The 12,502-nt window shown below is 37.9% G+C and overlaps 1 protein-coding gene across 6 annotated transcripts in view; it reads right to left on the bottom strand.

Moving 5' to 3' along the window:
• Positions 1 to 12,502, bottom strand: part of dock9b (dedicator of cytokinesis 9b) — a 98,253-nt gene that overhangs the window by 24,856 nt on the left and 60,895 nt on the right. For all 6 annotated transcript variants that reach the window (XM_088074528.1, XM_088074526.1, XM_088074529.1 and 3 more), the window contains 16 exons: positions 11,069 to 11,143; positions 10,788 to 10,928; positions 9,778 to 10,122; positions 9,602 to 9,684; positions 8,206 to 8,328; positions 8,034 to 8,113; positions 7,762 to 7,949; positions 6,048 to 6,113; positions 5,159 to 5,251; positions 4,711 to 4,822; positions 3,417 to 3,535; positions 2,030 to 2,116; positions 1,310 to 1,399; positions 1,035 to 1,150; positions 553 to 622; positions 316 to 441 (listed from right to left, as the gene is read on the bottom strand). In XM_088074528.1, the coding sequence (XP_087930654.1) occupies positions 316 to 441; positions 553 to 622; positions 1,035 to 1,150; positions 1,310 to 1,399; positions 2,030 to 2,116; positions 3,417 to 3,535; positions 4,711 to 4,822; positions 5,159 to 5,251; positions 6,048 to 6,113; positions 7,762 to 7,949; positions 8,034 to 8,113; positions 8,206 to 8,328; positions 9,602 to 9,684; positions 9,778 to 10,122; positions 10,788 to 10,928; positions 11,069 to 11,143 (1,914 nt within the window). The remainder of the gene's footprint in view (positions 1 to 315; positions 442 to 552; positions 623 to 1,034; positions 1,151 to 1,309; positions 1,400 to 2,029; positions 2,117 to 3,416; positions 3,536 to 4,710; positions 4,823 to 5,158; positions 5,252 to 6,047; positions 6,114 to 7,761; positions 7,950 to 8,033; positions 8,114 to 8,205; positions 8,329 to 9,601; positions 9,685 to 9,777; positions 10,123 to 10,787; positions 10,929 to 11,068; positions 11,144 to 12,502) is intronic.

Genomic DNA, 12,502 nt, shown 5'->3' with positions numbered 1-12,502 from the left:
TGAATTTTTTTGTCAATTAAATACATTTCATATTTAGTATTTACTGTCATTTTGTATTGATTACCATGTATAAAATATGAGGAGAATTTTTGTTTTATTGGATGTATTTTTTTTCCTTTGTGCTTCTACGTTACGTTAAAAAAAAGCTGTAAAATATGGAGAATTTAAATAGAAATATTGTGGGGGGAAAAGAGTGATGGACAAAGCTAAACAAACATTTAACTCCTATAACATGGTTACATGTGTACAATCGTCTTCTCAAAGTAAACGCCTAAAATAAAGGCACTGTGACATTTAAGTAGGTAATGTTATTACCTTCAGCAGCTTGTTGCTTGTTAGGAAGTCAGTGGATGGCTTGAGAATGGCTGTCATGGCTTTAGCCAGCTCCTCGTGGACTGTTTTTACGTTGGTGGAGGAAAACGGCTCTGGCTTAAACACAAACTGAGAGCAGAGAGGGGGAGAAAACAGGCTGTAATCATTTAATTTCCACAGAAACATGCGCATTTATTTTCTGTATATCTTTAGCATGAATATCGTGAGAAAAGACTGCACCTTGATATAAGATCTCAAGTAATGTTCCAGCCCTTCTTCGTGGCACTGAGCTACAACATGAACCATCACCCTGAAGAGAATCAGAAAATAACACTGAAATATAAAGAAATAAAATAACAAAGGGGAAGTGCTATAAGGAAAAAAAAACAAAGATGGGAGTCGAATTTATTCATTCTACGGCACCAGCGCCTCATTTACTCGCTGCCTACAGAGCTTCAAAGACTCGTCACACACACACGAGACACATACATGGAGTGTGCAAACCACAGGTGAGTGTCTAATGAGAGAAAGGATTCGGGCGATTAGAGAAAAACAGGAGGAATGCGCTTTGGAATGTGAGCCGGATGAAAGTGCTGCTCTTGTGATTTTCTATGGATGGAGGTTGTTAAAAGAGACTAAAAATATTGCTGTAACACGTAGCGTTCTGCTGCTGGAAACACACATTTCACACATGTGTGTCTGAGTGTGTGTGTGTGGCTTGCCTGGTCACGTTGACAGCCACATCCTCATGTGTGGCTCTGGTTAGGACGCAGAACAGCTGGTTGAGGATGGTGGGCAGAAAATTGACCATCACATGACCCTCCATCGCGTGGAGACTCTGAATGTGAGGGGAGGAAGTGAGAAGAGATAAAAAAAGAAATGAATGAGCGCCGGCTCTGGCTGTCACACTGCCGTACGTGCTGGATTACATGATTGTATTTGATGAGGCATGAATGAAAGGGTGCGTTCTTGTGTTTTCCTTGGCGCATTGGAATACCTTCAGGTATTTCACCAGCTCCCCCTCTGAAGCTTGTTCAGACATCTCCATGATCTGACAGTGGTGGAAGAAGTTGTGCAAGTGCTGATCCTAAAGGAAACATATTTGAATACATATTTAAAGGGAATTTTGAAGTACAGTTTAAATCCAAGGACACCTGAGCAAATTGGCTTGATTTCTTTTAAAAACGTGGGAAGAAGGCAATGAGCAACGAAAGAGGAAATGGCCCAAAAATTGGCAAGAAATGACTGAAAAATGCAAGAAATTTACCTGAAAAATGTAGTTTAAAAATGTAAAAAAAAAAAAAAAATAATAATAATAATAATCCCTTAAATTCCCTAGCTTTTAAAAACATAATTATCTAAATTTACTAGTTAATTGCAAAGAAGAAGAAATTGCCCAAAAATTAGTAAGAAATTAGTAAAAAAGTACACAAAATTTTACTTTAAAATTAGTTAAAAAAGAAAAAAAATCAAGAAAAAAATACTTGGAAAAGGTGCTTAAAAAAGCAGTTCTTCCCAAGTTTTTTAAATCTACTTATTTCTTGTAATTTGTGGAAAATTTCTTGCCAAACTGTTCATTGTCTTTTTTTCCCATGTTTTTGAAAGACACCGTACGAATTTTATCTTGGTTCAAAAGAGTAAATACTTGTGAAAGCGGCACAAGGAAAGTGATGTCGCTCCAGGTTTCAAAGGGTTAATGGATATAATGTGTATATACCTGAGTGTAAACTGTGGAAACAAGATGAGTTGAGACTTTGAAGAGGGGTTTTCCTCCGTCGACCCATTTGATCTCCGAGCCAGAATGCTGCGGTGACAAGAGTGACAGGAGTATCTCATTTATGAGGCATACTGTGGATAAGTGAATTTTTGGGACACGGTGTTTACATGAGCGCAGAGAAATCGGGTTATTCATATTGCCTTTAAACATCTCTCTTTCTTTCAGATGACTCCAGCTAAGAGTTAGAGTAAAGTCGTGTGTCTCGAGTCCACACCTCTGGTAACAATTACTGCGCTGAATGCTACACCGTGTCAATTTCTAAGAGCACTAAGGGCATTTTTGTAAAAAAAAAAAAAAAAAAAAGCTTTTCTGTCAGGGTACGAACAGGGCTGAGTCAAATTCAAGTACTTCTTCAAGCGCTTATTTTTTATTTTCAAGGATGAAATTGTTTTTTTCATCTTTGAAAAAGATGTTGTTTATTTTCATAAACTTCGGCTTATTTACTGCAGAAATAGAGCTCAAAACTTCCATGTGAGCGTTTTGCAGGCTAGCACAACATTTTAGTGGCATCTATTTCCTGGTGTTTACTGAAGATTGACAGTCATACATCATTAGCATCCTTTGTTTAAAACCTTTATCTAATACATTTCATACAATAATTTATGATTCTGTTCTCCTCTCAGTTATATTCAAGTCCTTTTTCAAGGAGCAAGATAAAAGATGTCTGATTTTCAAGGAATTCCAGGATGTAAATTTCTGAGGGACAAATTCAAGTAAACACCTCAATCACCTTACATGAACCTGATCTTTTGAAAAAAAATGTGCGTTTATTTTTTTAAATAATTTTTTAATCTGCTCATTTTTATGATAGTGCTTCTCACACAGGGAGCGACATCTGAAATCAGCACTAAGCTTTATGAGCAAACGCCTACTTGATGAGCCACTTTTGCACATATATGAATTAAGTTTGCTCTAAACCCATTAGCCGTGCATCAAAGAAACAACACTGAGGGATCGTAATGGAGCAATGACATTGATTGTTGGCTTTAATGGATTACATCTTAATGCTGATCAGATTTCGCCTGCATTTCATGTGAAAGCCTGCCGGAGCTCCGCAACGTCCCAATCCAATCAAAGCAAACAAGATCTTTATCCACTAACCACAAATTGCATCACATCCTAAAGTGAGATATCCCATCTTTAAAACCATTTTGGCAAAGCAAAATACTTTGACCCTGCAAAACGTCTTAGCACTAACTCACTTTACTTAAACAGAATATTGCAGCAATCAGTGGCTTCGCATAAGAAGACTATGAAGAGGCTTCAGGGAATGTCAATTCCACACATGAACTTTAAAAAATGTTAATAATAATCAGATTTTTTTTACCTTGTTGAGGCCATCCTGGGAGCCGAGGTACCCGGCGGGCAGATTGGCGGCCACGGGCAGCAGCTGTTCATTCATGATGACTCTGCCGTCCCTGAGCAGAGGCAGCCATGCTGAGCCCACTGTGTGTAAAACAAGCACAGACACGCGACTGTTAAGTGGTAATACTGACATATCTGCAGCATGAAGATCAGAAATTAGAATCTCTCCACCTACAGAGGAGACTCATGAAAACGACCATGTGTAAAGTGCAACGGTGGGAAGTAAATAAGTACATTTACACAAGTACTGTACGTATGTATGAATTTCAGTTACATGTACTTGATTATTTTTTTTAAAAATGTTCATGCTACTTTATAATTTTACTGCACGTCATTTCAGAGAGAAATATTACACGTTTTACTTTGCTTACAAACACACAAGAAGGTTTTATAAAATAAGATGTTTGCAATAAATTAAATTACCAAACAGTTTATTTTTAGTTTAGTTTAATTTTAGTTTAAGAACAGCTGCAACAATTTGATGATTTATCAGTCGATTCATAGAAAATAAATTGGAAAGTATTTTAATAAACATTAGTTTTTTTTCCTTTTTTTTCTAATTGAGCATTTTTGGGGGTGTTGTTTTCAATTTTGTGAATAATTTGAGTTATTTGGATGTTTCTTCTTCTTTTTCAAAAGTAATTTTTGGGTGTTTTTCCCCTTTTAGAAGTTCTGAAGTTTTGATTTTTTTTTTCTTTTTATTTATAAGTAATTTTTTTAAAAAATCCCTTTTTAAAAAATATATATATATTTTTGAGTTTTGGTTTTTATTTTGTTTTTATTATAACTTTGAGTTTATTTTTTCTTTTTTTAAAAATAATTTTATATAATAATTTATTATTTTTTATAAATATCTTTCTACTTTTGGAGGTGTTTTTTTCCATTTTATATTTTTTATTCATATTCATAATTTAGTGGGTCTGGGGGGGTGTCTTTTTTATATAATTTAAAATTTTGGGGTATGTTTTTTTCTACATTTGGGTACTTTTACTTTTAATACATTAAGCACATGTTCCTGATAAAACTTACCTTTACGTAAGTACCATTTTCAATGCAGGACTTTCCCAGGGTGCCATTAGTACTTTAAAGTGTGTGAATACTTCTTCCATCACTGGTTAAGTACGCCTGCATCAAACTGCTTTTGTCCATATTATGCACGCCATTCATTAACATCAATCCACCATATTGTTTTTGCTAAAACCTCCACTGGTGTTTTCATTCAGAGGGGGGACACATGACTGATAGCTGCAGCCTACCTGGAGTCTCCACCAGGTCTTTCTTCTTGCTGTTGCTGTCACAGCTAACATGATAGAAGGTGAAGAGGAGGTGATGCTTCTCATGCAGCTGAGTAGGCAGCTCTATCTTTATCTGCAGGCGAGAAAAACACACACATTCCCCGGGTTGGTTTCCTAATACAGAGGAGGCTTTGTTCAGGAAAATGAAAGCGAAAAAATGCCTGCGGAGCATTTCCAGAGAGGATTCGATGTTGAATCGAAATGTGTTCAAACAATACGAGTGGAGGTGAGAGGTACCTCCTTACTTCAAAACACACTGCTTTCAAAAAAATATTACTTTGTGACTTTGAGCGTAAGCCACAGAGCGTATCAGGCTCTCTCCATTGAGGGTTTTTAGCCATTTTTAAGCACAATACAGAATGCACTGCGTGAATAAGACTGATTCTGAGTAACAGGAGCGCGGACGAACCTCATCGTAGAACTCCGGGTTCTGCTGGTGGTGCAGGACGGCTGCATACGCATGCTTCGTGAATAAAGGACCGCCGGGATGACCGTAGATGCACTGCAATAGATTCAAAAAGTAGACAATTATAAACCATGACAGAGTCCTGATACGTGTTTTTAAACACAGTCGTCACAATGTGGTTTAATGTATTAAGTGCTAGTTTCTGGTTTGGCTATAAATATTCAGTAAAAACTAAATAAAAATGTAATTTCTTACGTATGTAAAAACAAGCAGCAACTCAGATTTAATACAAAAAATAAAAAGTACAATAAAATAAAATTAACCCCAAATTACACATATAAACAGTTGCTAAAAACCTTCAAATGTACCTTTTGAAGTAGCAATTTAGCTTTTGGTCATGCTTGTTGTTGCTGTGCGTCAACACGATGAAATATCGCCATTATCATGATATGAATTTTTCTAATCATATTAAAATGTTACAGGTATTATTGTGAATGATATGATGTGGCACACTCCTCGCCAGGATCATAAAGTCCAAAGCCAAGTCCTAAATGGAGACCCAAAAAATGAGGTGAACGAAATTCAGTGTCAGGACGTCTAATTCCAATGTCAAATTGAGCGGAATACTGACGGCAGATAACGTCGATATTTTGTTTTTTTTAACCAAAATTCAACATCTCCCAAACATCTCAACTTCCAACTTCATATTGATGCATAATATCGATATTTAGTTTTTGTCAGAATGTTCTCAAAATGTGAAATTCTAACGTTGGACATTAAAAATATTGTGGATGAAGCAGGCGCTTCATATATGAAGGCAGCAGATTCCATTCTGGTTCCCAAAGAGCTGAAACGTTAACTGCGTTCAGGATTTTCTGATATTTAAACACACCTTCACCGGCTGGGCTTCATCCTCGTCGGAATCCTTGAATTCAATGCAGACTGCGATATTCCTCGCCTGGAGAGAGGAGACAGAAGTTAAAAACTGGAAGATTCCTGGTTCCAAAGTATCCATTTTAGCCTGGAACCATTTTTTTTTGCCAGAGACTTTCTCTACTCAGTGTCCATTTCAAATGTCCATTAGTGTCTTTACAGAGGGGGGAAATCTTTGAGGAAAAGGACTGCCAGCTGTCGTTTGAAATAAAAGAGGGCAGAGAGGCAGATGGGGGAGAGAATGGTTGGTTTCCTATATGGAGCTGACCTCGTGAAAATAGCAGCCCTGCATTCATGCATTCATGTATTAATGTATTAATGTATTAATCAGAAGCTGCTGCTCTGCGTGAGGATAATTCTATCCAGCTCTGCCACTTGGCTGAGGCCACCTGAGGCGGCTGCCAGTTGTCTCGCAGGCTAAACAGGAACACAGTATGATGATGAGAAGAGAACGCTGGCCATGCAAAAAGCATCACCTCCCAAACAGGATAAGTCACGTGTTTAAGAATGATTGTGTGTAGAAACTCGTTTTGAATTAATCTTTTAAGTTATTCTTTTGTCTTTATTTTGTTTAATTCTATTATTATTACTATAATTTCTGTTTACGGCTTATATTCTTTGAACTGTATTGGTATCTTATTGGTATGGGTTGTTTTTCATTGTTTTTGAATCAGATCTCTTGATTATTTCGATGTTAAATGTTATCTGGTTTTGGCTCTTATAGTTATATTGGGCAGGTAGACTATGTTGGCGGGTGGGTGCGGACTACTACTGCTTTTTCCTTTCTATTCTTCTCTGTATTTGTATGTGTATATGCATATATTACACCCTCATTTATTTTCTGTGTGTGAGGGAAGTAAGCCGACATTGTATAATATGTGCTATACAAATAAAGTTGACTTGACTATTGCCTCTGTAAGAAACGCTTCGTGCTTCTGCTTTGATTCATTTTTCAAAGCACTTTGTAAACTCTGTTGGTAAAGGTGCTAAATAAATACATAAATTAATTAAATTACTATTAATCACTGGCTGACTTCTAAAGCTGGCGATGGAAAAATGACACGTGCATTTAACAGGGGTCCCTTGACCTCTGACCTCAAGATATCTGCATAAAAATGGGTTTTGTGGGCACCCATAAATCTCCCCTTTACAGACACGCCCACTTTATGCTCATCCCATGCAGTTTTTTGCTGACTCCTAATCAAGACAATCTTTCTTTTATTATTTCAATATTTTTACTATGTAAAGCTTCTTTGAGTTGCCTGAAAAGCACTCTATAAATAGAAAGTATTATTATTATTATTTTTATTATCATTATTATTATTATTGTCAATATGGACCTCAAAACTGTTTTAAGTGTAAATGCAAAAAATTGGAATTTAAAACATTTAAAAATGCAATTACTCTCACTTAACTATTGAAATTTTGTAATTAATCACAATTAAAATAATAATAAAAATAATAATTTGACAGCCCTATTTTTGTGTTTCATGTAGAGGGCAAAAAAATAAAAAAATAAAAGAATAAAAAATAACAAAAGGATAAGATCAGTGAAAAATGTCATAAAACATAAGATACAATTAAAAATTAAAAAATATTTTAAAATTCATGTAACCATCATGAGCGTGTAACCAGCAACAGAAAAGGCACAGTCAGCTACACACTGCTCTCACCTTAGCAAAGGACTTCTGCCCGTCATATTTGAGGTGTTTCGGGTACACGTAGAGGTGGTTGTTATAGATAGTGAATGGCTGAGAGCACTTGGCGATGCAGGGTACAAACTCCTCCACCTCCAGGAGAGCGCTGCCGGGCCCGTTGCCTTCAAAGTTCCTCACTGGGATGTAGGAGGAAGTGACACAGTCTGCAGGCAGGAAATGAGAGTTTAAGGTTGACGTCTGATGATCATAAATAGACAGTTAAAATGTTAAATATTTGGAGGGCTTACTGGCTACATCCGGAGCCACGCTGTCAATCGTTACGTCTAAGTTCCCTAAGAGCACAGGGAGTTTGGCCATTTTCTCCGGTCTGTTGAGAAAACACATGTAGAATTTTTTTTTTTTTTTTTTAAAAAGTATCAAAACCAGTCATAGTGATTTCTTGAGCGGGGAAGAGCGTACTTTCTGAAGTCAGTCAGCAGTTTGAACATGTCCTCATCTGACAGCTTGCTGCTGTCCTGTCTGTAAAGAGCTGAAAAGCGGGAGCTTTTGTCCAAAGTTCCTGATGCATCTTTGAACACAGGCCTGCAGAGACAAAAAGACAAAAAAAATCATTGAATCTGCTGGAGAGAAAGAGAGAGAGAGGGAGAGTTTTACACTGGTGGTTTAAAGATTTGCGTCTCCCAGCAGGCCGACTTTCTTTTGACAGTTTCCGCTGAGTTTCTACGCAGCATCCTAACTCTGAATCACTGTGTGGTATTAAGGCACAAGAGAAAAAGTCCCCTTGATTTTCTTTTGTAGCGAAAAGTTTTCCCTCAACCTCAAGACATCATCAGTAATAGTATTTGGGTCCACTGGTGGCTATAAGATCAGCAGCGAGAAAGACTGCCTCTTATTTCTTGGTAGAACTCCGTCATGCTGCAGCTATATGGAGATTTATGTGTTTCAATATAATATATGTGTGAAAAAAAGACCGTCTGTGTGTCAATCTGTAAATAAAATAAATATTTGTGAAGCAAAAAGGTGTGCGAATTCTACACTTGTTTGAACAAAAATTCGGCCATTTAAGGAGAGATCGTCGGCTGATGATACATTTCAAAGCAAGAACATAAACTCTCTCTGTCAATCAAGTTTGTAAAAAACTGGCTTGCTGGGTTTTTTGGGGGTTGTTTTTGGGACCATCCCCAGAGCTGCAAATATTTTTCCTTTAGCCTCCCCCAAGTGACTCTGAGAAAATGCTTGAAGTTTATTTAAATTCAAATCCAATGATAGTTTCTGGTTTTGAAGGTTCTGGATGTCATTTTGGCGATTTTTATATTTTGGCAGGCCTGCAGTTCTGAAGGCATGTTTTCTTTAAAAAATAATCCCAATAAATAAATAAATAAATAAATAAATAAATATCACCAAAAATATTTTAAAGAATATAAACAGCCACAAATTTTTAAAGAAAAAAACTGAAAAAACTTTTTTTGAAAATTATGCAAAATTTAAAAAAACAACCCTGCCATATAAATTTGATTTTTTTAATTCTAAAAAAATCTACACATTTTTACATTTATTTATTTATTTATTTTTTTTTTTTTTTTTAAAGAAAACAGACGTGGTGATTTTGTTTTCTACAGAGATCCAGGCTAAGCCCCTAATGCCCTAAAATTCTAGAAATGTCCAACTTTATTCTTGCAATCTGTTTTATTTCATTTCGTTTCAAGCTCTTATGTGCAGACCTTAAACTAATGACTAAGCAGAAATCTGGACCCAGTTTGGAACCACTGATCAAACATACACTTTTATATTAATATCTTTTTGAGCATGAGAGACACAGGATGCTTGATTGAGGTTTTTTGCTCTTTCTTCATACCTTGCAGCCCAAGCAAACGGCATCCTGTACTGTCCCAGTCTGCTGCAGGCTGTCTTAGCATTCTTCAGCACCTTTTGAGCCATCTACAGGGAGGCAAAAGAATATTTTTACTGATGAATGAGAGAGGAAACTGTAATTCACGGTCACATCCTGGTCGTCTCTGCTAACCTCTGTACCTTGGTGGAGTCTGAGCTCTTCATGTAGGGTTCAGTGCAGTGGGTGATCCCCCCCTGCAGGACCTTCTCAATCCTGGCCACCAGAAAGATCTCTGGGTGGGGGCACGTGACTGAGAACACCCCCTGTCTGGGATACTGGAGAGCACCCACTTGGAGCCCACTGGCCTGCCTGTGTCCAGCCAGCGGACCGTCCCCGCTGCCATTGATGTGCACGTCTTGACCACCGCTGGAGCCCGATGTCATTTGTCGCACCAAAGGGTGGTTGAGATCCACGTGGAAGTCGGCCGAGATCTTTCTGCTGTTCTGGACGTCGAAGAGGGACAGGACCACGTAAAAAGGCTCCACCTTTGGCAGGAAAGAGATGATGGAAAGTGTTGTTGTGATGGAAGTTAGAGGATTAAAAAGCAAACAGAGCGAGTAGAGGAAAGGAAAAACAAAGTAACAGTGAAAAGGACACCCTTCCTTCCTAATGCACTTCTCTTTTTCCTTCAAGTCAAAGTTTACTATTGATGTAATTCATCCTCCCTTTCATTCTTTCCGCATTGCCATTACGCAAACCCATTTATGTGTGTGTGTGTGTGTGTGTGTGTGTGTGTGTGTGTGTGTGGGGTAGAGCTAATAGCTGCGGTTTCCCAGCTAAGTGTGGAACGAGCGCTCCTTCTCCAGAGACAGAGACCTTGGAGATTGACGGCAGGAAACCAGACTCAGACTGGTGCTGCTGCACGGTGGGAGGCCCAGGCTGGTTGCCATGGTAGCGGCCATTCCCTCGTGCCAACAGCGCCAGTTTTGTCAGGGGCCAGCCAAGTGGGCCATCTGAACTGTCTGTTATCTTCTTAACTGATTTAGACCTCGCCCTGGTTTGCTGCAGGACATTTGGCGTGTTTTCGCACTTGCAAATACACGTCCACTTTATAGACGTGTGATTTTCATGTCAACTTTGATAAAAATACACAGTGCGGCCTGTAATTAACACTCTCAGTTATATCTGTTTGGTTTTTATTAAAACGTACATTAGTTGTCGGTCCCTCTTCGTTCTCTGCGACGCAGCCCTGCAGGTTGAAAGACAGGTCGTGACAGCTGACCAGGACTCTCTTCCCGAACTTCTCCTCAAACTGTCGTACGTCTGGCTCGATGCCAGAGAAGTCCAGTTTCTGTGGAGACAAGAGATGTTGTCAAAAAGCTACAAAAAAAAACTTTTTGCTCATAAAAATGAGGAATAACAGGAGGAAAAATGACCATGGTGCTGGTAAACAATTCTCATACAAAATGCACAGGGCGTTATCTTCATCACCTGAGTGTCGGGATCCAGAGTGAACAGTTTCAGGCGAGCTTCACTCCTCATTTTGGACTCAATATCTCTGGCAGTCTGTGAAAAACAAATATCCCCAAACAGCTAATTTTAGAAAAAGAAAGACAATCATGCTGTCCACATCAGAGGCCTGGGTTGGATAAAACTCTGACAGATTCTCAAACAGCACCCTTTCTACAATCAATGCGGCATTAACTTTTTTGGGCCAAACTATAAACACAGAATTTGATATATATAAAGTGCCCCTCAGAAACATTTTGAAAGTCCCCAAATAATAACATGAAATGCAGGATTATATTTGAACCATGCGCGGTCTATTTCAATACTTCCGCTCTCAGTAGCCCTCTGCGTACCTGAGTTGAACACTTAATGTGATTGAGTAATATGCTGCACTGCATCCGCTTTTCATGTTGTCTGTTGTGATCTGTAGCATTTATTGTGTGATTTTGTTTGTGTGGTTAAGTGTTGTTGGTGACCTGGGATGAAAGACAAATTTCCGAATTATTTCTGACATTAAAGTGAAATCTAATATAATCTAATACACTACAAGAAGACAGCATTAAACTGCGCTTCCCTGACAGGTGTCAGTTTAGGGGTAAAAAGCTGCTGGTTGCATGGCAACAAGTGGCATGTCATGAGTGTTGCGGGATTTACGTTCTGAGCTCCTAAGAGCACCTCTAGAGCTGAAAACAGTTGCCTGCTGCGGCTGTAAACAATGTTGCGGTTTCTAATAATGATGATGATGTTGCAGCCTGAAAATTAAAAACAATCTGCAGAAAGATGCAGAAACGATCAGTAGAGCTTTGAGTTATTGAAGAATTGGGAGATTATCATTCTGGGTTTGTCACTCCAAGTATCCCATTTTAGATTACATCTTTTTTTTTTAAACCTTTGAAATCAGAGCAATTTGGTTTGACTTTTTGCACAAACTTGGGTAAAAGGGAACGAGCAACATGACATGTTTGAAAAATAGCAAAAAAATTACCTGAAAAAAGTTTTTAAAAAAACAAACAAACAAGAAAATGACCCAAAAAAAAGTGATGAAAATGAAATAGATCAAAATGAAAAGTTTTTTTGTTGTTCTGTAACTTAGTTTCAAATATATAATCAGAATAATTACAAAGATCATTTTCTGGACATTTCTCCTTATTTCTTTCTTTATTCATTTAAAAGATTTTTTGAGGTGATTTTTGCCTTTATTATGAAAAGATGGCTGAAGCGTGAAAGGGGCAGGTGGGAGTCAAACCCGTGGTCGCTGTATATGGGGCACCCGCTCCACCAGGTGACACCCCATATATTTATTTATTCATGATAGTTATCTTAAAATCCTCCCTCCTTCGTAAAAACACATTCCCAGGTCATTTTCTTGTCACATTTTACAAATTTCTCACAATTTGTGAGAAATATCTTGCCAAG

Source organism: Plectropomus leopardus, chromosome 24 (assembly GCF_026936395.1).
Source record: "Plectropomus leopardus strain MGB_pleo_1.0 chromosome 24, ASM2693639v1, whole genome shotgun sequence".
NCBI lineage: Eukaryota > Metazoa > Chordata > Actinopteri > Perciformes > Serranidae > Plectropomus > Plectropomus leopardus.
Note: the sequence above shows the minus strand (reverse complement) of the source record. Positions and strands in the feature narration are given on the sequence as shown.